Raw genomic sequence first — 26,578 nt, forward strand, 5'->3', positions numbered from 1 at the left:
CTAAAGCACCACTGCCAGATTTCTGGTGGTATTGGAAATGAGTCACACAGACTTTCCCACCTGGGCTGGCTTTGAACTGCAATCCTCAGATCTCAGCCTCCTTAGTAGCTAGGAATACAGGTGCGAGCAACCAGCACTGGGCCAGGAAAATTTTTCCTTTTATTTTTTGGTACTGTTTTGATTCTAATAATACCTTACTGAGGGGTTATAGTTACATGAGCAAGGTAATGAGTGCATTAACTATCAAGCATTGTTGCCTCCTCCTTGGTTTTTCCCCTACCATCTCATCCCTCCAACCTGGACAACAATACGCCCGCATTGTAAAATTCATTTTAAACATAGTGTCTTGTACATCATATTGTTACATGTTCCAACCTGTTTCCCTACTTAAGCATTTTGTTTTATCTTTCCCTCCTCAAATTAGAGAAGTGTATATACAAGCTGCAGGACAATGACATCAAATACAGTGAAAACAGGGGTAATACCGTGGGGGAGAAACATACAAAAAAACAAAAAATAAAAACCAAATGAAACATCATAAATACATTAGAAACAAAAGCAAGCAAGAAAAAAAGATTGTGTCCCTATCTTAGGGTTCATTTCGTTTACATCATCTTATATGACCATATGTACATAGTTTTTCATCTTTTTTGCTTGTCCTAGACATGTACTAGTTATTGAAAATAAGGGAAACCATGGGACCTATGTTTCTTTGGGCCTGACTTATTTCACTTAATATATTTTTTACAAGTCTTTCCATTTCCTAACAAATGGGCTGATGGTATGTTATTCTCTCTGACGGAGGTGTAGATTCCACTGTAGATTCCACATTTTCTTGATCCATTCATCTACTGAGGAACATCTGGATTGGTTCCATATCTTAGTTATAGTAAATAATGCTGCAATAAACATAGTTGTGCTGGTAGCCTTTATAATCATTTGGGTAAATGTCCAAAAGTGGGATTGATGGGTCATATGGCAGCTCTTTGTGTATCCTTCTGAGGAACCTCCATATTACTTTCCAAAGTGGTTGAACAAGTTTACATTCCCACCAACAAGGTAGTAGGGTTTCCTTTTGGCCACAGCCCCTCCTGCATCTGTTGATTATAGCCATTCTAACTGGGGTTAGGTGGTATCTAAATGTTGTCTTGATTTGCATTTCTTTTATGGCTAGAGAGGTTGAGCATTTCTTCATGTGTCTATTGGCCATTCTTATTTCCTCTTTAGAGAAGTTTCTCTGTAAGTCTTAAGCCCACTTTTTTATTGGGCAGTTGTTTTTTGAGGATTTGTTGTTGGGGGATTTAATTTTTTGATTTCCAGGTATATTTTAGATATGAGACCCTTGTCCATTGTATGGCTAGTGAAGATCTTCTCCCAATCAGTGGGCTTTCTATTCATCTAGTTAGCTATTTCCTTTGCCACGCAAAAGCTGTGCAGTTTCATCCAATCCCATTTGTCCAACCTTTCTTTGATTTGTTGTGTTTCTGGGTCTCTATTAAGAAAATTTGGGCCAGTGCCAAGGAGCCCTAGAGTTTCTCCTATTCCTTCCTGTAATGTTTTCAGAGTGTCTGCTTTGACTCCAAGGCCTGTGATCCATTTGGAGTTGATTCTGGTGCAGAGTGATATACAAAGATCTAGCTTTAGTCTTCTACAGGTGATTAACGAATTTTTCCAGCAACATTTATTGAAGAGGCTGTCTTTCTTACATTCTATTTTTTAGCTTCTTTATTGAAGATTATGTGGTTATAGGTCTGTGGGTTCATTTCTGGGTTTTCAATTCTATTCCATTGGTCCTGAGGTCTGTTCTTGTGCCAGTACTAAGCTGTTTTGATTACTATGGCTTTGTAGAAGAGTTTGAAATTTCGTATTGATATTCCTTTATCACTGTACTTTCTGTTAAGGATTGTTTTTGCTATTTGGGGTCTTTCTTGTTCCATATGAATTTTTGAATTGCCTCTTCTATTTCCTTGAAGAATGAGGTTGGCATATTGATAGGTTTCACATTGAATTTGAAGATAGCCTTGGGATGTATTGCCATTTTCATGATGTTGATCCTTCCAATCCAGGAGCATGGGAAGTTTTTCCACTTCCTAAGTTCTGCTTTGATTTCCTTTTTAAGGTTTTTAAAGTTTTCATCATAGAGGTCCTTCACTTCTCTACTTAACTCATAGATATTTTATTTTTTATGGGGCTATTACAAAAGGAGTTGCTTTCCTGATTTCAGCCACACTCTTCTCATTATTGGCATACAGAAAAGCCATTGATTTTAGGGCTAATTTTATATCCTGCTACTTTGCTAAAGTTTTGAGTCAGCTTGAGTAATTTGGGGGTGGAGTTTGTTGGATTCTTTAAATACAAGATCATGTCATCTGCAAAGAGGGAGAGTTTTACTTCATCTTTCCCTATTTGGATCCCTTTTATGTTTGCTTCTGGTCTTATTGCTGTAGCTAGGCATTCTACTATGAAATTGAAGAGAAGTGGAGAGAGTGGACATCCTTGTCTTGTTCCTGAGTTTAGGGGAAATGGCTTTAGTTTTTCACCATTGTGTGTGTATAATACTGTCTGTAGGTTTGTCATATACAGCCTTTATTGTATTAAGGAATGTTCCCTGGATTCCTAGGTTTTCCACAGCCTTCATCATAAAGGGGTTGAATCTTGTCAAATTCCTTATCTGCATCTACTGAGATAATCATTTGGTTCTTATCCTTCCTCTTGTTCATGTGATGAATTATATTAATTGATTTGCATATATTGAACCAGCTTTGCATTCCTGAAATGAATCCTGTTTTATCGTGGTGTATGATTTTTTTGATGAGTTGTTGAAGTGGATTGGCCAAAATTTTGTTGAGAAGTTTGGCATCAATGTTCATCAAAGAAATGGGTCTGTAGTTCTCTTTCTTTGACGAGTCCCTGCCTAGTTTTGGTATGAGAGTTATGATGGCTTCATAAAGAGTGTGGTAGTGAATTTTTTATTTCAAATTCATTGAAGAGATGAAAGAGTATTGGTGTGAGCTCTGCTTTGAAGGCCTTGTAGAATGCTGCTGTAAATCCATCTAGTCTTGTACTTTTCTTTTTTTTTTTTTTTAAATTGTATTTTATTTTATTTGAGAACATACTGTACAAAGGGGCTACAATTACATGGGCAGGATAATGCATACATTTCTTACCAAGCATTGCAGCCTCCTCCTTTGTTTACCCTTCACTTCCCTTCCCCGCCTCCCCCCTCCCCCCACCTAATTTTACCCCCCTCCCCCCACCCAATTATACCCCCCCCACACCGAAATTGTAAAGCTGGTTTTGACATGACATTTTGTACTTCTCATTGTTGCAACAGGTTCTTGTACTTTTCTTAGATGGGCAGTCTCTTATTGATGTTTCTATTTCAGTGCTTGGTATGGGCCTGTTAAGATGGTTTAACTCATCTTGGTGTAGTTTTGGGATATAGATATTTGTTGGGAACTCGACCATTTCTTCCAGATTCTCAAAATTATTGGCATAAAGATTGGAAAAGTATTCCCTTATAATGTTCTGAATCTTGGTTGTTTCTGTGGTGATATTTCCATTCTCATCTCTGAGTTTATTTAGTTGGGTGTGTTCTCTTCTTTTCCTGATAAGATTTGCTAAGGGTATGTCAATTTTGTTAATTTTTTCAAAGAACCAACTCTTTGTTTTATTGCTTCTTTCTATGGTTATTATAGATTCTAATTCATTTAATTCTGATTTAATTTTAATTATTTGTTTCCATCTACTGGATTGAGGTTTTAGCTTGCTCCTCTTTTTCAATGAACTACAGATGTCTGATTATTCCCTTTGTGCATTCCCTTTGGGGCTTCCCTGGATTCCTTCAGCTGTCTATTTATGGATTCCATGAATGCCTCCATTGATCTCTTTTTTTTAATTTAATTTAATTTTATTTGTGAATATACTGTACAGAGGAGTCAATTACATGGGCAGGATAATGCGTACATTTCTTACCAAGCATTGAAGCCTCCTCCTTTGTTTACCCTTCACATCCCTTCCCAGCCTCCCCCCTCGCCCCCAATCCCAATCCTTCTCCTCCCCCCCCCACCGACGTTGTAAAGCTCGTTTTGGACCTGACAACTTGTATTTCTCATTGTTGCAACAGGTCCACCTGTATCCTTAAACAACTGGTTTTTCCCCATCTCCTCCACAAGTTATACTGACATCAAATATAGTGAAAGCATGGGTTATACTGTGAGGGAGGGACATACAAATCAACAAAGAGATAATCTTATAAATGCATTAGAAACACATGCATGAAAGAAACCTCCTTGAAAAAGAGCAGCAAGATAAACCCCAATCCAATAGACGGAAAGAAATAATCAAAATTAAATCAGAATTAAATGAAATAGAATCCAAAAAAAACTATAGAAAGAATCAACAAAACAAAGAGTTGGTTCTTCGAAAAACTTAACAAAATTGACAGACCCTTAGCAAATCTTATCAGAAAAAGAAGAGAACACACCCAAATTAATAAACTCAGAGATGAGAATGGAAACATCACCATGGAAAACCAAGTTTCAGAACATTATAAGGGAATACTTCTCAAAACTTTATGCTAATAAGTTTGAGAACTTGACAGAAATGGACCTTTTCCTAGCAAATATTGACATGCCAAAACTAAACCAAGATGAGTTAAACCAGCTTAACAGGTCCATATCAAGCATTGAAATAGAAACTGCCTCCATTGATCTTTGTCTATTCTCATCCTGCTCACACAATACTGTAATACTCTATGACTATTCTCAGCAGTTCCTGTATTAATCTTTGACTAGCCTCCTCATGCTTATGACATTCCTGTATTAATTTTTGGTTAGTCTCATCATGCTTGCAAAGTTCCTGTATCAATCTTTGGTTAGCCTCATCTCATCTTGTTCCCTATCAAGCTCACACTGAATCCTTTGCTGGTTTTCAATCTTTTCATTGACCATTTTTACCAGTAGTGTTTGTAGAGCTTTTTGGGAACTCTCCTCTGGATTATTCATCAACTGTTTTGTCACCTGTAGCTAAACAACTTAGTATTGTATCACTTCTGCCTGTTTGCATGGTATTGGTTTCACTAATTTTTTTTTAAAAGGCCTTTTGATCCTTTTCTGGCAGATTAGGATTTAGAAAGATTATTTTCATTCCTACATGGAATTTCTCCTCCAATACTTCATTAGGTGGCTGTGCTACTCTTGGATTCAGAAACAGAGTCTGAAGGCAATCAGGAGCTTTTCTTACTTCCAGTTGTTAACTATGGGATGTACTTCACCATAAGATGATGTATCTCTTTTAGCTGCACCCTTTTCTGAAAAACATCCAATTTTACAATCCTGCTGGAGACCAAGTAATTTTGGGTGAAAAAAGAAAATTGCAGCCAGAGTATGACATTCTGAACATTTGGGATTTTCCAGAAGGTCTTCAATTTGAGGTGAAAGTAGGAAAGTTTTCTCCATATGATCTCCATGGTAATCAACTGTCTTTATCTGAAGATATGATACAGTGGGCCATAGGAACTGTAGAGGTGGGTTGCATCTAATACAGATTTTTTAAATGTTACTTTATTGTAAAGATGCTAAATAGAGGTATTACAGTTACATGAATAAGGCAATGAGTACATTTCTTATCGAGCATTGTTACCCCTTCCCTTGTTGTTCTCCCACTCTCCCTGCTCTCCCCCACATCCTTAAAATCATAATTTTAAGCATATATATATATATATATATATAAGTAAAAGTCATCATTTAAATTTATACTTGCCTGCCTGCCAGAAACCTTCACCTGTAACCTAGTTATTCAGATAGCTGAGATCTGAATAATCACCATTTAAAATTAATCCAAACATGAAGGTCTTTGAGACACTTATCACCAATCAACCACCAAAAATCTGAAAGTGGAGCTGTGACTCAAGTAGTGGCATGGTAAACTTGAGCAAAAAATGCTCAAGTCCACCACTTAGACCTTGAGTTCAAGCCCCAGGTCTGACTACCATCAAAAAAAATTAAATGTGTTCCTCAATATTGATTTTGAATATCGTCATAAAAATAAGTAATATCTCTCTTAGTAAGTTTCTAACACTATGATAAAGTACCTGATGAATCACTGTATTTGCTGGAAAGGTTTATTTTGCTCCATTCTTTGGCGTTTTTCATTCAATGATTGGTTGGCCTGCTACTTAGGCATCTTCAGTAAGAGGAATCATTGAAGGCACCTGTGAGAAAAGTGTCACCTCATGCTTGTTGGAAAACAAAGAGAAAGATATGATGGGTCTGGGGTTCACAAAATCCTATAAAAAGGAGGTTTTCCTCTAGGTTCTTCTCCATTTTACATGAGCATAGGGGACAACACATAATGACGTGAACTCAAGCCAGTTCATTAGGGCTCTGCACTGGACTTACTTTCTCACCATTAATTTTCCATACTTTTCACGGGTTCAACTGGCTAAATATCAAGTTTATTAAGAATATTAAGAATAATGTCATATAGGATCTATAACAGAATTCAATTAAGAGACTACATTTACCCACATAGAAACATCATCCTTAATAATCTGACTTTTTTTAACAATGGACTATTGGGAGAGTTGGCATGAGTCTAAACAATTACTGACACACCTCTGACTTTTGTCAGACTCCTCACTCTGACTGCAGTGAGAGTTGTGGTCCTGGATTCAGGAAATCTCCTCAGGAGGGAAAGCCTGCCTGTTGCTTTGATTGTAACCCTTGCCAACAGAATGAGATTGCTAATGGGACAGGTAAGTCCATGTCTTAGGAAGGAATTCTTCAATTCACTTTAGTTTTCCTCAATCGAATCATGTCAATGCAAAAATTGTGGATTAGGATGACAGAGCCCATTTCTCCTCTCTCTGCTATAGTGTTATTGCTAATGAAATATGATAGATCACGATTTTGAATTACATATTTAGTAATATTTTCTGGTATATTGCAGGCAAAGTTCTCTCCAGGAATGCCTCTTAACAAGAATCATTAGGACAAGGGTAAACTCTGAAATGAAATTGAACATGTCTTATTAAGGACAGTGATCATCTTAAAAGTTGCATTTTTGTCCACACAGAAAAGATGAATCTTGCATTTCATTATTTTTCAGTACCCACAACTGTTCTTGGCACAGAACAAGTGTTAAGAAAGTGGATTCAGTATAAGAAGTGAGCATGACTATAGAGTGTCCAAGAGTGTTTTCTCTGTTCCTACTCTTTCACAGATAAGTAAGCAAGAAAAACATAATTAGGTGGATTCAAGGATGGGCCACAGCAATAAAATGGTTTTACAGAGACATGAACAAGACTGTAACATGTACAATTACAATTTTCAATAGGATTGCAGAATAGGGCACATTTCTCTTAATAAGAGTGAGGAAAAGTGTAGAAATTTGTTAATAGGACATTCCAGTACCCCAAATTTCAAATTATTAATATTTGTAACCATAACTGAGTGAAAAAAGTTGAATATAAAAGCCTGATTAAAGAAGTAGATGATAATGGGAACAGGTTATTATTTAGAAAAGAAACAGAAAATAACATCTAAGTGAACAATTTCCTAGAATCTTTGAAGTAAAAGTTCACAAAAGAAATTAATGGTAGTTTACACTTCCCACCAGATATGGAGCAGTGTGTGAAGTGTACAGATCATCAGTATACCAACACACAGAGAAACAAGTGCCTCCGGAGAGATGAAACTTTCCTGGCTTTTGGAGATCCCTTGGGCATGGCTCTGGCCTGCATGGGTATTTGCTTCTCTGTGCTAACTGCTGCTATTCTTGGAATGTTTCTCAAACACCAAGACACTGCCATTGTCAAAGCTAATAACCGGACTCTCAGCTACATCTTGCTCATCTCTCTCATCTTCTGTTTCCTCTGTTCCTTGCTCTTCATTGGCCGTCCCAACACAGTCACCTGCATCCTGCAGCAGATCACATTTCAGGTTGTCTTCACTGTGGCTGTTTCCACAGTGTTGGCCAAAACAGTAACTGTGGTCCTGGCCTTCAAGGTTATTTCTCCAGGGAGAAGGATAAGGTGGCTGCTGGTATCAGGAGCTCCTAAACTCATCATCCCCTTATGCACCCTCATCCAGATGACTTTCTGTGGATTCTGGCTGGGAACCTCTCCTCCCTTTGTGGACACAGATGCACACTCTGAACATGGCCACATCATCATCCTGTGCAACAAGGGCTCCCTCACTGCCTTCTACTGCGTCCTGGGATACCTGGGCTCCCTGGCCATGGCCAGCTTCACTGTGGCTTTTCTGGCCAGGAACCTGCCTGACACCTTCAATGAGGCCAAGTTCCTGACCTTCAGCATGTTGGTGTTCTGCAGTGTGTGGCTCACCTTCCTGCCTGTCTACCACAGTGCCAAGGGGAAGATCATGGTGGCTGTGGAGGTCTTCTCTATCTTGGCTTCCAGTGCAGGGCTCCTAGGCTGCATTTTTGTCCCAAAATGTTACAACATCCTGTTAATGCCAAATAAAAATTCTCTGCATGTATTCAGGTATAAAAGACATAACAGGAGAGATAAGCATTAAGATTATACTTATATGTTTAATTAGTAACAATTTCTGTACTAAATCTACAGTAATTTTCTCTTGTAATACTATTATGAAACTTTTACTTCAATTAGTAAGGATCTATTTTGCATTTTTCTAGTAGTGATAGTCACAAGTGCTGGTGATCATCATTTAAACTGGATTTTTTTTCTATATTTGGGTTCCTCCAATTTAATCTACATTTGATTCTATCACACACTCTTCATGTCTCTTCAATGTTGTCTCTCTAATTCACTTTTCTAAATTTTTATCATATTAACTTCCTGTCTGCATATCACCATGTTGCAGAGTCTTCTAATACATTTCATTAATATTTTACTCTTGACACATATTGATCTTTTAATATCGTCATTAGAGAATGTTTTGTTCACTACTTGTATATTTCTACTCTCGCATTCACCTTATGCAAGTTTCCTGAGTCTCTCTCTGTGTCACCTTTCTCAATGTGTCTGTCTGTGTCTCTCTCTTTGCCATTCTCCATTTCCTTCTCTCTTATCAATCCTCCTTCTCATGCTGCTTTCATCATATGGCTTTAGGAATGAGTTGGTTAAGTTACAGAAATATTCTTCACTTTAAGATTACAATGTAGAGGATCTTCTGACTTTTCTCTAAGATTAAATTCTGTAATGTATCATAGTTTTCTCTTGCATACTTTAATATTCTTTTAATTTATTGTTGATTAATCATTTTTTACTAATTTGATACACAGGATTGTGAATAATAAATATATATAATTACTTTTTCTAATGTAGCATTTATTACAATCTGTTGAAATATGGACATTTTTTAATTGTTGTTGTTGTTGTTGGCTGTGGGGCTTGAACTCAGCCTGGGTACAGAACCTGAGATCTTCAGCTCAAGACAAGCACTCTACCATATGAGCCACAATGCAACTTCTGGTTTTCTGTGGAAATAAGTTGGAAATAAGAGTAGTCCCACAGACTTTCCTGCCCAGGCTTGCTTTGAATTGTGGTTCTCTGATCACAGTCTCCTGAGTAGCTAGGATTACAGGCATGAGCCACCAGCATCTGGCTATAACATGAACATTTTTATCTGTCAAATTTCAAAACTCTCAATTTGATAAGGAAAACATGACTTACTATTTCAAATAGGTTGATTTAGTGGGTTCTATACTATTTTTACATAATCATATATTTAAGATATATTGACACAATTGTACTCATTTCTCATCTCTTCTAGTGTCTGTTACATGTTTCATCTTACATTAAATTCATTTTGCATGCTTGAACTCAGGGCCTATACTATGCCTTACATTTTTCAACCATGTCTGCATTGCTACTTGAACCACAGCTCAATTTCTAGCTCTTTGGTCTTTCCTTGAAAATAATAATCATATGGACTTTCCTGCCCAGACATTGAACACCTTCTCACAATTACATATCTGATAGAGAAATGACTATGTAACTGACTCTAGTTTGCTATAAATTAAATTTTTATTGAAAATATAACAATGTTTGGCAAAAACTGTGTGCATGTTCTTTTGTTGAGGGTACACAAATTAAATTAACAAATTAAAATTTAATTAATTTCCAACTTATTCAGTATGTTCATCAAGATATAAGCAAAATACTCATCAGTTTCTATTGAGTTCTTTCAATCTTCCTTATTCATTTTAGAAATTTCATGAATAGGGGTGAGTTTTTATTATTGAGGAAAATACTGGATCTTCATTGTGTGATGTGAAATTATTGGGAGAACATGTGATTTCAGTAGTTACGCATAATATGTTGTAGGCCTTGCTAATTTTCTTAAACTTTTTTTCTTTTTTGATTGTGAAAATATCGTACAGAGTGGTTACAATTACATGGGCAAGGTAATGAGTACATTTCTTATCAAGCATTGTTGCCTCCTCCTTTGTTTCCCCTTCCTATTCCTTCCCATCTCCGCGCTGGCACACAACCCCCCCCCCCTTATAAAACACTGTTTCTCTTAAATGTAGAAACAAAAAGAATGAACACATGGATGGGTTGATAAGTTGAAGTAAGATTGGATAAATGAGAGGCAAGGAAAAAGTTAATGGAGTTTAAAGGAAAAGTTTGTGGAGAAATAGGATAGAGGTAAGAAGAAAGTAACAAGGGAAATGAAGCCATATAAATTTTTTCATTTGTGATACAATAAAACTTTACTCATAAGAAGCAGGCTGGATTTGGCCCTTGAATCATGGTTTGCCTATCTTCCTTGTGTGTGTGTGTGTGAGTGTGTGTGTGTGTGTGTGTGTGTGTGTGTAATTGGGGATCATATGTCATATTTTATATGATTTTTGTTGCTTTCAAAAAGTTTAGATATATTCTATTAAACACTGCAGATTTTAACTCATGGTTGAAAATAAAACAATGGAGGCCATTAAGATAATTTAAATTTTTAGAAAAAAATTAAAAAAAAATGGACATAAGCACATTTGGATAAAAGAGTTTGTGTGCTCATATAATACTATCATAATGAAACCCCATTTTAACTATATATATGAGTAAAAAATTAAAGTAATACAAAAAAAATCTAAAATCAATCCTCCAGCTGGGAATAGTGGTTCATGCCTTTAATCCTAGCTACTCAGGAGGCTGAAATCTGAGGATCACAGTTCAAACCCAGCATAGGCAGCAAAGTCCCTGATATTCTTATCTCCAATTAACCACCAGAAAACCAGAAGCAGAGCTGTGGCACAAGTGGTAGAATGCTTGCCTTGTGCTCAAGAGCTGAGGGACAGCACCCGGTACCAGAGTTCAAGTGTCAAGACTGACAAAAAAAAATCAATCTACTGCCAAGTGCCAGTGGCTCATGCCTGTAATCCTAGCTACTCAGGTGGCTGAAATCTGAGGATCACAATTCAAAGCTAGCCCTGGCAGGAAAGTCCCTGAGACTCTTATCTCCAATAAACCACTAGAAAATCGGAAGTGGTGTTGTGGCTCAAATGGTAGCGGGCTGGCATGAGCTGAAGAGCTGAGGGATTGCTCCCAAGCCTAGAGTTCAAGCCCCACTACCAAACCAAAAAGAAAAATCAGTCTACGTAGAGTTGAAAAAAATAACATCTCTTTTTTCTATTTGGACTAAAAAAAAATTAATCTCTTAAGATAAAACAAACTAAAGATGAACCCAATGTTGCTTTCACATAAACCTTCAAATGTTGGCTTTACAAAAACAAATACTTAGGACTCAAAACCTATGAAAATATCTCTAAAGACCGGTACAATGAAAAGTAATGCTATGAAATAAGAAATTGGATAACAACCAGAAAATGGAAAGACATCTCTCTTCAGAGATGAACAGAATTAAAATTGTGAAAGTGACTATATTCCCAAAAGTAAACTATAGTTTCAGTGTTATTTCACTGAAAATTAGAGTGCATATTTTGCAGGAATAGAAAAAAATAATCCTAAGCAAAAAACCAGTGGTAAGGGCTAGCCTTGAGCTGAAAGCTGAGGGACAGCACCCAGGCCCAGAGTTCAGGCCCCACAACCAGACCCAATAATAATAATAATAATAATAATCTGTTTGAAGGTAAAATTTCAGAATGCAAAAGCAGAACTCAATTTCATCATTGACTGTGAGTTATTGACATATAATTGGTAGGTTCATTGACAACACTGCTTCCTCAGGCAATAGTAAATGGCTGTATTTCTGGAGGTCTCTTCACATGGAATTCTTATTGATAGCTGCTGGCATCAACCACTAAGATTCTATGGATGTTATTTACATTGTGTGGGGGAATCGGCCCTCTGGGTGTGATGCTCTCAGAACTTTAGCTGACATCTCACAGGCATAGACTTTTGGTGGGCATTTCACCATGCACAGGACATGGCATCCTCTGAGGCAATTCAGTTGCTTCATCCCAAATGGCTTTCGTCCCTCTCCCCAAAGGTATTGTAAATTTTGTTTGAATTTAATGAAGATAGGGAGTGTGTTTAGGGTCTTTGACAGCTAAATAAAATGGAATATTAAAAAATAAAATCTATTGAGGTCTACATATCAATTAGCTCTTAAAAAACCTAGATTCTGTTTTTTGTCACTCTAAATGAGGAACTCAGGTATAGAGAATTTAATTCAATGGCATGTGGATAGTAATGGAGGGTGAAATTGAATCAATTTGGCATTCAGTAAATATTAAAAAAAATAAATATAAGCCATACAATAAAGGGTTATACCCAAATATGGTTCAGAAATTCTGCTCAATGAATAACATTATCTCTGTCTTATGAGATGCTTGGTTGTATTTATTTCATTTGCCTAAGAAAATAATCTTTAGGCAATGATACCTAGTGTAAATAAAAGGAATATGCTCTACGGGAATGAGAGTGCATCTTGTACATTTTGATACTATATTGTTAAGTCATATAAAAAAGAATATCATTGATATATTCTAATTTTTACAAATGAGGGAAATCCTGCAAGCTACTTTTCTTTGGGACTCTTTTAATTAACTTAATAAAAATTTTCCAAGTCTTTCCATTTCCTTCCAAATGGAGTAACTTTATTCTTTCTGAAAGAAGCATCGAATTCCATTGTGTTGTGTGGGCATGTGTACGTGTATCACATTTTCTGGATATATTCATCTATAGTAAGGTGAAGCTGGGTTGGTTCCATATCTTATTTTTAATGAATAATGCTGCCATAAACATAGCTGTGCTAGTTACTTTAATATGGCTTTATTTATGATGATTTATTTAAATGTCCAGAAGTAGGATTGCTGGGTCATAGTGGAGCTCTATGTGGAGTCTTTTGAGGAACCTTCATACTGCTTTCCAGAATAATTGAACAAGTTTACACTCATACCAACAGTGTAGTAGTGTTACTTTCTGGTCACATCTCCTCCAGCATCTGTTATTAGATTTCTTGACTATAGACATTCTAACTGGGGTGAGGTGGAATCTCAATGTTGTTTTGATTTGCATTCTTTTATGGCCAGAGACGTTGAGCATTTCTTCATGTGCCTATTGGCCATTCTTATTTCCTCTTCAGAGAATTTTCTCATTAAGTCTTCAGCCCATTTATTAATGGGGCGATTGTTTCTTTGAGGATTTGTTTTTGGAAGATTTAATTTTTGCAGATGACATAATCTGGAAGCAGGATACAAAATTAATCCTCAAAACTCAGTGGCTTGTTTTTTGTAGCATTATTTACCATAGCTAAGATATGGAAACAACCCAGATGCACCTCAGTAGATGAATGGATAAGAAAATGTGATATATATATATGTGTGTATATATATCATCGAATTCCATGCCTCCATCAAAAAGAATGACATTGCCTCATTAATTAGGAAATGGAAAGACTTGGAAAAAATTATATTAAGAGAAGTAAGCCAGTCCGAAAGAAACATAGGTCCCATGGATTCCCTTCTTTGCAATGACTAGTACATGTCTAGGACAAACAGAGACGGTCAAAGACTATGTACATGTGACCACATGAGGTAATGTTAAGCAAAATGTACCCCAAGACAGGGATACAAGTGGTTTTTTTTCTCTCTTGCTAGTGTTTTTAAGTACTTACAGTGCATTATGTGGTTCTTGCATTTCATTTGTATGTTTTACCCCCACAGTATAACTCCTGTTCTCATTGGATTTGATGCCAGTGTTCTGCATCTTGTATATACATTTTTGTAATTTGGGGAGGGGAAGGGATATTGGGGAATGCTTAAATGGGGATGCAAGTTGACCCATTGTGACATAGCTTCTGCCTAGCAAAGGACATACCTAGCAAGATCAATAGAAAGCTGCGAATTGGAAGAAGGTCTTCACTAACCATACAAATGACAGGGATCTCATATCTAAAATAAACTTAGAAATCAAAAACATAAATCCCCCAAAAATAAATCTTGAAAGAAACAATTTCCCAATAAATAAGTGGGCTAAAGGCTTAAAGAGAGATTCTCTTAAAAGGAAATAAAAATGACCAATAAACACGTGGAGAAATGCTCAACCTCTCTAGCCATAAAAGAAATGCAAATCAAAACATCATTGAGATTCTACCTCACCCAAGTTAGAATGGCTATAATCCAGAACTCTTATAACAATAGGTGCTGGAGGAGATGTGGATAGAAGGGAACCCTACTGCATTGTAGGTGGGAGTGTAAACTTGCTCAATCACTTTGGAAAGTAGTATGCAGGTTCCTCAAAAGACTCCACATAGAGCTCCCCTATGACCCAGCAATCCCACTTTTGGGCATTTACCCAAACGACCACAAACAAGACGATACTAAAGCTACCAGCACAACTATGTTTATAGCAGTATTATTTACCATAGCTAAGAAATAGAACTAACACAGATACCCCTCAGTAGATGAATGGATCAAGAAAATGTGCTATATATACACAATGGAATTCTATGCCTCCATCAGAAAAAAAAGCATTGCCCCATTTGTTAGGAAGTAGAAAGACTTGGTATAAATATATTAAGTGAAGTAAGGCCAGGCCCAAAGAAACATAGGTCCCATAATTTCTCTTATTTGCAATAACTAATCCATGTATAAGACAAGTAGAAAAGGTCAAAAGGTCAAAAGCTATGTACATAGGACCATGTAAAATGACTTGAAGCCAAATGAACCCCAAGATAGGAACAAAAATATTTTTTCTCTCTTTCCATTGTTTCTAACATATTTATAATGTACCATGTGATTTTTTTGTTTCTTTTTATGTTCGTCCCCCATGGTATAATACCTCTTTTCACTGAATTTGATATCGGTGCCCTACACCTTGTATGTGCACTTCTCTAATTTGGGGAGAGGAAAGAACAAAACAAAATGCTTAAATGGAGATACAGGATGACCATTGTAACAATGAGAAGTTTTCCACTATGTGGAAAACAAACTTTACAACTTTGGCGTCGGGGGGTAGTTTGGAGGTAGGAAGGAAAACCAAGGAGGAGGCAACAATGTTCTACAGGAAATGTATTCATTACCTTCCTCATGTATCTGTGACCCTTCTGTAAAGTATTTTTACAATAAAAAAGGTACAAAAATGGAATGGAAGTAAGATAATCTCTTCATTAAATGGTCCTGGCAAAACTGGTTAATCACCCATAGAAAACTAAAGCTAGATCCTCATATACCACCCTGCACCACAAACAATTCCAAATGGATCAAAGACCTCGAAGTCAAGGCAGACACCCTGGAAACATTGCAGGAAGGAATAGGGGAAACTAGGGCTCCTTGACACAGGCCACAATTTTCTTCATAAAGACGCAGAAACTCAACAAATCAAAGAATGGTGGGACCAATGGGACCAATGCATGAAACTGAAGAGCTTGTGCATGGCAAAGGACATAGCAAGCAAGATCAATAGAAAGCCCATAGATTGGGAGAAGATTTTCACTAGCCATACAACAGACAAAGGTCTCATATCTAAAATATACTTGGAACAAAAAAATAAAATCCCCCACCAACAAATCCTCAAAGAAATAACTGCCCAATTAATAAGTGGGCTAAAGCCAGAAAGAGAGATTTCTCTGAAGAGGACATAAAAATGGCCAATAGACACATGAGGAAATGCTCAACTTCCCTAGGCATAGAAGAAATGCAACTCAAAACAGCATTGAGATTCCATCTCACCCCAGTTAGTATGGCTATAATCAAGAACAGCAGATGCTGGAGGGGATAGGGACAGAAGGGAACTCTACTGCCTTATTGGTGGGAGTGTAAACTTATTCAGCCACTTTGGAAAGCAGTATGGAGGTTCCTAAAAAGACTCCACATAGCGCACCCCTATGACCCACCACTTCCACTTTTGGGCATTTACCCAAACGATCACAAACAAGGCCATACCAAAGTTACCAGCACATTTTTGTTTATCACAGCATTATTCACCAAAGCTTAAAAATGGAACCAACCCAGATGCCCCTCAGTAGAACAATGGATCAAGAAAATGTGATACACACACACACACACACACACACACACACACACACACACACACACACACACACACACACACACACACACACACACACAAAATGGAATTCTATGCCTCCATCAGAAAGAATGACATTGCCAAATATGTTAGGAAATGAAAAGACGTGGAAAAAATTATATTAAGTGAAGTAAGCCAGACTCAAAGGGACATATGTCCCATGGTTTCCCTTATCTTCAATAAGTAGTATACGTCTAGTACAAGCAGAAGAGATCAAAAGATATGTACATATGACCATAAGATCCTAAGTGAACTGAACCACAAGATAGGGACAGAAGAAATTTTATCTTTCTTATTGTTCTTTTTAATGTACTTATAATGTACTTTGTGACATTTTTTGTTTTTTGTATGTTCTTCCTTCATGTTACAACCACTATTATCACTGTAGTTGGTTCTGGTGTTCTACACCTTGTACATATATTTTTCTAATTTGGGTAGAGGAAGGGAAATAACAAAATGCTGATATACAGAAGGTTACTGCTACATGAGCTAGGTAATTAGTAATGAGGACAATTCCTTTTGAAGAATGTCTCTCATTCCATCAATCTCTCCCAGTTTTTCCCTCCTGTCTCTGCAAATGGCCAGTTCATTTTCCACACAGAGTCTAGTGAGTATCACTATTGTATTTATTCATCCTTGTTCCATCTTTTATGAGCCCTCCTTTACTCTCACTAATATAAACAAAGAAACAAGAGAAAAGTTAAAGAAAACAAGAGACAGAAGAAATGTCAAGTAAAAATACATTCTGTTTTCTTTTTTCGCAGTTCATTTCTTTGGGGGGATTAATTTTTTTAGCTGCATGTACAATTCATATATGAGGCCTTTGTCTGATGTATAGAGTAAAGATTTTTCCACAATTTTGTGGGCCTGTTTATCTTGTTAGCTACAGTCCCTTACTAAGCTGAAACTCTGATACAATCCCATTTATCCAGGCTTTCTTTTTTTTTTCTATTTTATTGTGAAAATACTGTAGAGAGGGTTTATAATTATATAGGCAAGATAATGAGTACATTTCTTACCAAGCATTGTAGCCTCCTCCTTTGTTTCCTCTTCCCATCCCTTCGCATCCTCCCCCTTTCCCCCAACCCAATCCTGCCCGCTCCTCCTCCCCCAACCCCCACCAAAGTTGTGAAGTTCGTTTTTTACATTAAAACTTGTACATCTCATTGTTGCAATCGGTCCACATGCAATCCTATTTTACACGATTTGTTTTTCTCCTTCCCCTCCACAAATTATACCGACATCAAATAGAGTGAAAGCAGGGGTTATATTGTGGGGGAGGGACATACAAAGCAACAAAGAAATTATCTTATAAATGTGTTAGAAACAATTGCATGAAAGAAACAAAACATTTGAATACATATCTTAGGGTTCATTTCCCTAACATCACCTTATCTGTCTGCTTGATTCAGACATATACTAGATATTGCAGATAAGAGAAACCATCGGACCTATGTTTCTTTGGGCCTGGCTTACTTCAGTTAATATAATTTTTACCAAGTCTTTCCATTTCCTAACAAATGGGGAAATGTCATTCTTTCTGATGGAGGCATAAAATTCCACATTTTCTTGATACATTCATCTACTGAGGGGCATCTGGATTGGTTCCATATCTTAGCTATAGTAAATAGTGCTCCAATAAACATAGTCATGCTGGTATCTTTAGTATGGTCTTGTTTGTAAACATTTGGGTGAATGCCCAAAAGTGGGATTGCTGGGTCATAGGGGGCTCTATGTGGAGTCTTTGGAGAAACCTCCATACTACTTTCCAAAGTGGTTGAACAAGTTTACACTCCCACCAACAATGCAGTAAGGTTCCCTTCTGTCCACATCCCATCCAGCATCTATTATCTCAATAGATGCAGAAAAAGCATTTGACAAGATCCAACACCCCTTTATGATGAAGGTCTTGAAAAAATTAGGAATCCATGGAACATTCCTCAATACAATAAAGGCTGTATATGACAAACCTACAGCCAGCATTATACTTAATAGTGAAAAACTAAAGCCATTTCCTCTTAACTCAGGAACAAGACAAGGATGTCCACTCTCTCCACTTCTCTTCAATCTAGTATTAGAATGTCTTCCTACAGCAATAAGACAAGATGCAAACATAAAGGGGATCCAAATAGGAAAAGAAGAAGTAAAACTCTCCCTCTTTGCAGATGACATGATATAGTATTTAAAGAATCCCATAGACTCCACTCCCCAATTACTCAAGCTGATTCAACACTTCGGCACAGTAGCAGGGTATATAATTAACCCTCAAAAATCAATGGCTTTTCTGCATGCCAACAATGAGATAAGTGTGGCTGAAATTAGGAAAGCAACTCCATTCATAATAGCCCCACAAAAAATAAAATACCTAGGAATTAACTTAAACAAAGAAGTGAAGGACCTCTATGATGAAAACTTTAAAAACTTGAAAAAGGAAATTAAAACAGAACTTAGAAAGTGGCAAAAACTCCCATGCTCCTGCATTGGAAAGATCAACATCGTGAAAATGGCAAGGCTTCCCATGGCTATCTACAAATTCAACGTGATACCCATCAAAATTCCAACCTCACTCTTCAAGGAAATAGAAGAGGCAATCCCAAAATTCATAGAGAACAATAAAAAACCCCGAATAGCAAAAACGATCCTCAACAGAAAGTACAGTGCTGGAGGAATATCAATACCAAATCTCAAACTCTACTTTAAAACCATAGTAATCAAAACAGCTTGGTACTGGCACAGGAGCAGACTTCAGGACCAATGGAATAGAACTGAAAACCCAGAAATGAACCTACAGACCTATAGCCATCTAATGTTTGATAAAGGAGGTAAAAAAAATAGAACGGAAGAAAGACAGCTTCTTCAGTAAATGGTGCTGACAAAATTGGTTAATCACTTGTAGAAAAGTAAAGCTAGATCCTTATATATCACCCTGCACCAGAATCAACTCCAAATGGATCAAAGACCTCGGAGTCTAAGCTGACACTCTGAAAACATTACAGGATAGAATAGGAGAAACCCTAGGTCTCCTAGGCACAGGCTGAAATTTTCTTAATAGAGACCCGGAAACACAACAAATCAAAGAAAGGTTGGACAAATGGGATTGCATGAAGTTGCAGAGCTTCTGCATGGCAAAGGACATAGCTAGTAAGATTAATAGAAAGCCTATGGATTGGGAGAAGATCTTTACTAGCCATACAACACACAAGGGTCTCATATCTAAAATATACTTGGAGTTCAAAAAATTAAATCCCCCAGCAACAAATCCTCAAAGAAACAACTGCTCAATAAATAAGTGGGCTAAATACTTAAAGAGAAACTTCTCCGAAGAGGAAAGAAGGATGGCCAGTAGACACATGAAGACAAGCTCAACCACCCTAGCCATAAAAGAAATGCAAATCAAAACAACATTGAGATATCACCTCACCACAGTTAGAATGGCTAAAATGAAGAACTCTATCCAGGCTTTCTTTGAATTGTTGTCATTCTGGATGTTTCCTTAGAAAATTTTGTCCCATGCCTAGGCAGCTTAGAATTTCCCCTAGCCCTTCCTTTAATATATGGGCAGTATCTGGTCTTACACTGAGGTCTTTGTTCCATTTAGAGATAATTCTGATACAAGGTGTTCTGTGGTATCTAGTTTCAGTTATCTGCACATAAATATTCAATTTTGCCAACACCATTTGTATAAAAGTTATCTATCTAACAAGCTGTGTTTTTGGCACATTATCAAATATTAGAAAACAGGACTACAGCTATGTGTTATGGGTCTGATTTCTATTCTAGTCTAAAGAATCTTCCCTGTATATGCATTTCACTTATAAGGGCCTGAACATAAGAGAGATTACTGTCGATGTCAAGGTCAAAAATTTAATTATCCTTTCATCTTTAGGTCTATTACTTCTCTACATTTGTTTTTTTTAATTAGTCATCAACTTTTAACCACCCTTTTTCACACATCTCCATTCTTACTTCTTCATTCTTATTTATACATTATCACTCCATATATGTTTGTTCAAGTAGATTTTCCTCAAGCTCACTATTTCCTTCTATATAGAAGACTTCACAAATAAGGCAGGTTTTCATGATGATCATTTCACATATACCTACATTATATATTGAACAAGTTAATCCTTTCATTAGTATTTCCAACATGATTTATTGTTTCCTCTTAAACAATGCCAGTTGATTTCATCATTAATATTTTTAGAATATGCACACGGTGCTGCACACACAAACAAACACACACAAACCCTGGAACACACAGACAGGACACAAAGATTGGAAGGAGGGAAGAAGGAAGGAAGGAAGGAAGGAAGAAAGGAAGGAAGGAAGGAAGGAAGGAAGGAAGGAAGGAAGGAAGGAAGGAAGGAAAGAAGGAAGGAAGGAAAGAAGTACTTTGCTCTTCTTTATTTTGCTCTATTGGTTCCTTTCCAGTTTTTCAATCTATGGAAGGGATGGTGTGGGGAAAGCAAAGGAGGAGCTAACAATTCTTGATAGGAAATGTACTCATTACCTTGCTCATGTGATTGTAGCCCCTCTGTAGAGTATTTACATAGTAAAAGCTTATTAGCCAGGCACCAGTGGCTCACACCTGTAATCCTGGCTTCTCAGGAGGCTGAGATCTGAGGATCACGGTTCAAAGCCATCCCAGACAGGAAAATCCATTAGACTCTTATCTCCAATAAAAACCACTAGAAAACTGGAAGTGGCACTGCGACTCAAGTGGTAGAGCTCTCGCCTTGAGCTGAAGAGTGTAGGGACAGCACCCAAGCCCAGAGTTCAAGCCCCTCAACCAACCAAAAATAAATATATAAATAAATAAATTGGGAAGAGAGTAGTTATCACTGAATTTTGCAACTGAAATTTCAATGTAAAGCTTCCTTACAATTCTCTCTTTACCCCTTCATATTTTGGGTTACTCTTCCTATAATGAATTCCTTGAATTCAGATGCATTCTTTTTGTTTTGGTGCAAAAGTAAAATAAAATAAAATTCCCTCACCTGATACTTGAGCTCTTGTTCTGGTTGTTATTGCAATGAATACTGTTCAATATGTTGGATCTGTGAGAACAATTTCCTATAGAATTTTCCATCAAAAAAAAAAAGAATTTTCCATCAATAACATTTTGCTTATGAATTTTGCTCTTAAACTGAACTTTTATTAGTTAGCTTGCCCTTCCATAAGAACACATGAACAGGTTCCAGGAAGATGGCGGAGGAGAAGCTGGAATCTGAACAAGCTCTTGCATAGAAAGTAGTTTTAGAGTTCCAGTGAACAGTCCTAAGCCAGAGAATCACACCAAGTGTGCCATCACAGGACAGAGAGTTAGACAAGAGAGGGGAAGCCAAGGAAACGCATCAGCTGCCGCTCCGGCGGCGGGGTCGCGGCGGTGACCACCGCCGCGGAGTCATACCTGAGACACAGAGAGTCGGGGACGAAGGAGCCAGACGCAGCGGACAAGCAGATTCTACTCAACACCAACAAGAACCGACAAGGAGCGAACATCTTCATCCTGCTGTTTGCAGACCAGAGACGACCCAGGATCCAAGACTCGGCGTGAGTACAAGCCTGACATCCTCACTCCTCAGGGAGCAGAGGAGGGAAGGCCACCCCTCCCCCCCCAGCACCGGTGATCTCCATCTTGGATACCGACAAAGCTCGGAGGAGCTGCTAGCTCCAGCTCAGGCCTTGGAATAAAATGAGTCATTTAGCAGGTCACAAGAACTTAACGGCGAAGTGACCTGCCAGACTCAGCTCCATCCAGGGAAAAGTCACCCAGCTCAGGCGCCAGCCATCGGAGTGCCCTGCCTCACTGGGTAACCAGAGCCAGAGGCTGCCCCTCCCTCTAGCAGCCACCACAATCAATTGAAAAACAGAAACCCTGAGAATGGCTCCAGGCTGGGCGCTGTGAGCTTTATCACAAAATAGCCCCAGGGAAAAGCTACTGTTTGTTGAAAGGCCTCAACTCTACCCAGAACCCAGCCTCATCACCACATCCCCCTCTTTTGTGACTCTCAAAGCAGACCACCCTCCCAGAAAACTAACCTGGGAAGGGGATCTCAAAATCTTGGGTAAAGCAGAGCATTTTTCTGCCTCTTCCAACCAACCGACTTAAGAAACCAATCAAGCCACAGGACCTCAAGCTGACCAGAGACTCCAACAAGAGACTGGTTGCAGACAAAAGGGAGATACAGGATTCTTCCCACTCCTCCCCCCCCAAAAAAAAAAATCAAAAGACTTTTTTTTCTTTTTTTTTCTTTTTTTTTTCTACTTCTTCTTCTTTTCTTTTTTTTTTGCTTGTTTTTGTTTTTTGTGACCATATACATATATATATATATATATATATATATATATATAAATTTTTTCCATTCTAAAACTTTTATTAATCTTTAATTTTTGCCTCTTCTGAAAAAATAATTGTTTTCCAGTAATTTTTTTTTCTCATCTTATAATTTTTATTTTAGGAATACGTGAATGAGAGTTTTCCTTTCTTTTCTTGTCTTCTTTCTCTTTTTCTTTCTTTCTTAATTATCTTTTTGTTTTTTATCTAGCTCTACTGAACTTCTGATCTTTTCTTCTCCCTTTCCCATCCTTAAAGCTTTTCACATCTGCTCTATGTCCCTCCCCTTCTCTGAACATATTCACATTCCTCTCTAAATAGACGGTCTTTTAACCTCTATAATAACATTAATTTTTACGTTTCTATTCTTTTTCTGGTCTCTCTTTATTCCCCTTTCCGTCTCTTCTTTTTCTCTCTCTCTCTACTTGCATCCTACCCAACCCATTTCCTGCACTGTGATTAGGACATAGTTAACACTCCCTGTGCCTCCCCACACCAATCTATTCCTATTTTTTACCCACATCTCTCCCTAATCCTAATAATTTCTGGTTTTCCAAATTCTTTTCTGCGGTTTGAAGTCCTTTAACATATAGTCGTTTGATGTTGAATAGATGTATCTGTTGAACTAGATTGTATCTGTAGACTATTGACTGTACAAATGCAAACTTTGGTTGATGGTTGCCTTAAGATAGTGTTCTAGCACAAAACTGGTGCAATCTTTATCTCAAATGGGCCGAGTAAGCCGGAAAAACACAAGAAAAATGGCAAATTCGGGTATCTCAATTCCCAACCTTGATAATCAGGGAGTAGAACAGATAAAGAATAATCCAGAGGAGAGTTCCCAAATAGCTCTACAAACACTAATAGCAAACATGATAAATGAGAAGTTTGACAATGTACAAAGGACTCTGTATGAGCGTGATAGGGAGAGAAAGGAGGCATCCCTGAAGTTTATACAGGAATATCATAAGCGTGAGGAAGCTTCTCAAAAACTGATACAGGATTTGCGTGAACAACTTGAGAATACTCAAAGAGAAAGGGAGGAATGGCGTGAGCAGGCAGAGAACACTCAAAGAGAACTGCAGGAATCCCACAGAAGGGAGGAAACTAATCAAAGAGTAATTCACGAATTAAGAGACCAGGTAGAGAATACACAAATATCACTAAAGGCATTCATGGAATCCATTAACAAAGAGCTGAAGGAAGTCAGGGAGACCACAAAGGGAATGCCGAATGGAACCCAACAGAAGGAATGGGAGTCGAAAGAAACCATAACCAATCAACTAAGTGATTTGAGAACAAACACTGAACACCAAATTAAGGAAGTAAAGAAATTCATACAAGACCTAAAACAGAGCTTCAACAAAGAACTTGAAGCCATCAAAGCTGACCAATTAGAAGGAAAAGAGATAAAAAACAAAGTAGAGAGTCTTGACAGCAGGTTAGACCATGCAGAAGATCGAATCTCAGGGATTGAAGACAGCCTAGATATTATAGAGAAAGAACATACAACCATCCAAGACAAGTCCAAGAAATATGATAGGTCTATCCAACACCTGGAAGACACCATCAGAAGGCCCAATCTAAGGATAATGGGTGTAGAGGAGCACCTAGAAACAGAAGTTAATGGTCTAGGAAATTTGTTTAACAGGATCCTAGCAGAGAACTTCCCAAACATACAAAAAGATAGGCCTATTCAGATACAAGAAGCTTTTAGAACCCCAAATAGACCAGACCAGAATAGGACATCCCACCGTCACATTATAATCCACACAAGATCAACCCAGACCAAGGAAAAGATCCTTAAAGCTGTCAAGGAGAAAAGGTTAATCACCTATAAAGGGAAACCAATTAGAATCACCTCAGATTTCTCAGCAGAGACAATCAAAGCAAGAAGAGCCTGGAATGAAGTATGCCATGCCCTAAAAACAAACAACTATCAACCAAGAATACTGTACCCAGCTAAACTCTCCTTCATAACTGAAGGCCAAATAAAAATCTTCCATAGCAAAGAAAAATTGAAACAATACATCTCCACCAAACCAGCCCTGCAAAAGATTCTTAAAGGTGTCCTACACATAGAAAACCAACAAGAACGCAACAAAGGCCAAGAAACTGCACACAAACTGAGAATCTAAGAACCTTAGGAAGAACCCAGTTTTCACAGCCCCCAAAAAGGCGGATAACATGGCAGGAACTCCCAAATACCTCTCAGTCCTATCTCTTAACGTTAACGGACTGAACTCTCCAATTAAGCGACATAGACTGTCTAGTTGGATTAAAAAACAAGACCCTTCTATCTGCTGCCTGCAGGAGTCACATCTTGCCCGTAAAAACAAACATATTTTCAAGGTTAAAGGCTGGAACAAAATCTACCAAGCAAACGGCCCTCATAAACAGGCGGGAGTTGCAATCCTAATATCAGATAAAATAGACTTCAAATTAAAATTCGTGAGAAGAGATAAAGAAGGTCGCTACATACTAATTAAAGGATCTCTCCTTCAGGAGGATATTACAATTCTAAATATCTATTCGCCAAACAATGGAGCACCCAAATTTATCAAAGAAACACTACTTTCCCTCAAATCCCATATAGATCCAAAGACATTAATTGTTGGGGATTTTAACACACCACTCTCCCCACTAGATAGAGAAACCGCAGATCTAAACAGCTGCATAGATCAACTAGACTTAACAGACATTTACCGAACATTTCACCCAGCAGCATCAGAATACACGTTCTTCTCAGCAGCACATGGAACGTTTTCTAAAATAGACCACATTTTAGGCCACAAAGCAAACTTGTCTAAATTCAGAAACATTGAAGTTATACCTTGCATTCTCTCTGACCACAAGGGAATAAAATTAGAACTCAAAACCAAAAGCCACCAAAGAAAGTCCGGTATCACATGGAGGCTGAACAACACACTGCTGAATCATGAGTGGGTCATGGAAGAGATTAGAAAGGAAATTCAAATGTTCATGCTATTCAACAAAAATGAGCACACAAATTACCAGCTCCTCTGGGACACAGCAAAGGCAGTACTCAGAGGCAAGTTTATAGCTCTGAGCTCCTACATCAACAAATTGGAGAGATCAGAAACTAACAATTTAATGACACATCTAAACCTCCTTGAAAAAGAGCAGCAAGATAAACCCCATTCCAGTAGACGGAAAGAAATAATCAAAATTAAATCAGAATTAAATGAATTAGAATCCAAAAAAACTATAGAAAGAATCAACAAAACAAAGAGTTGGTTCTTTGAAAAACTTAACAAAATTGACAGACCCTTAGCAAACCTTATCAGAAAAAGGAGAGAACACACCAAAATTAATAAACTCAGAGATGAGAATGGAAACATCACCACGGAAACAACCAAGATTCAGAACATTATAAGGGAATACTTCTCAAAACTTTATGCTAATAAGTTTGAGAACTTGACAGAAATGGACCTTTTCCTAGCAAATATTGACATGCCAAAACTAAACCAAGATGAGTTAAACCAGCTTAACAGGCCCATATCAAGCATTGAAATAGAAACAGCAATAAGAGACCTCCCAGCTAAGAAAAGTCCAGGACCAGATGGTTTTACAGCGGAATTTTACAAGGCCTTCAAAGCAGAGCTCACACCAATACTCCTCCAACTCTTCAATGAAATTGAAAGAGAAAGCTCACTACCGAACACATTCTATGAAGCCATCATAACCCTCATCCCAAAACCAGGCAGGGACTCATCAAAGAAAGAGAACTATAGACCCAT

The 26,578-nt window shown here is 37.6% G+C and overlaps 1 protein-coding gene across 1 annotated transcript in view; it reads left to right on the forward strand.

The window, feature by feature from the left end:
• The window catches only part of LOC138814278 (vomeronasal type-2 receptor 116-like), a 48,488-nt gene that overhangs the window by 16,942 nt on the left and 4,968 nt on the right, over positions 1-26,578 (forward strand). The window contains exons 6-8 of the mRNA XM_070003283.1: positions 5,300-5,527; positions 6,634-6,757; positions 7,621-8,498. Coding sequence (XP_069859384.1) covers positions 5,300-5,527; positions 6,634-6,757; positions 7,621-8,498 — 1,230 coding nt within the window. The remainder of the gene's footprint in view (positions 1-5,299; positions 5,528-6,633; positions 6,758-7,620; positions 8,499-26,578) is intronic.

This window comes from Dipodomys merriami, unplaced genomic scaffold, assembly GCF_024711535.1.
Source record: "Dipodomys merriami isolate MVZ:Mamm:240054 unplaced genomic scaffold, mDipMer1.0.p SCAF_6, whole genome shotgun sequence".
NCBI classification, from domain to species: Eukaryota; Metazoa; Chordata; class Mammalia; order Rodentia; family Heteromyidae; genus Dipodomys; species Dipodomys merriami.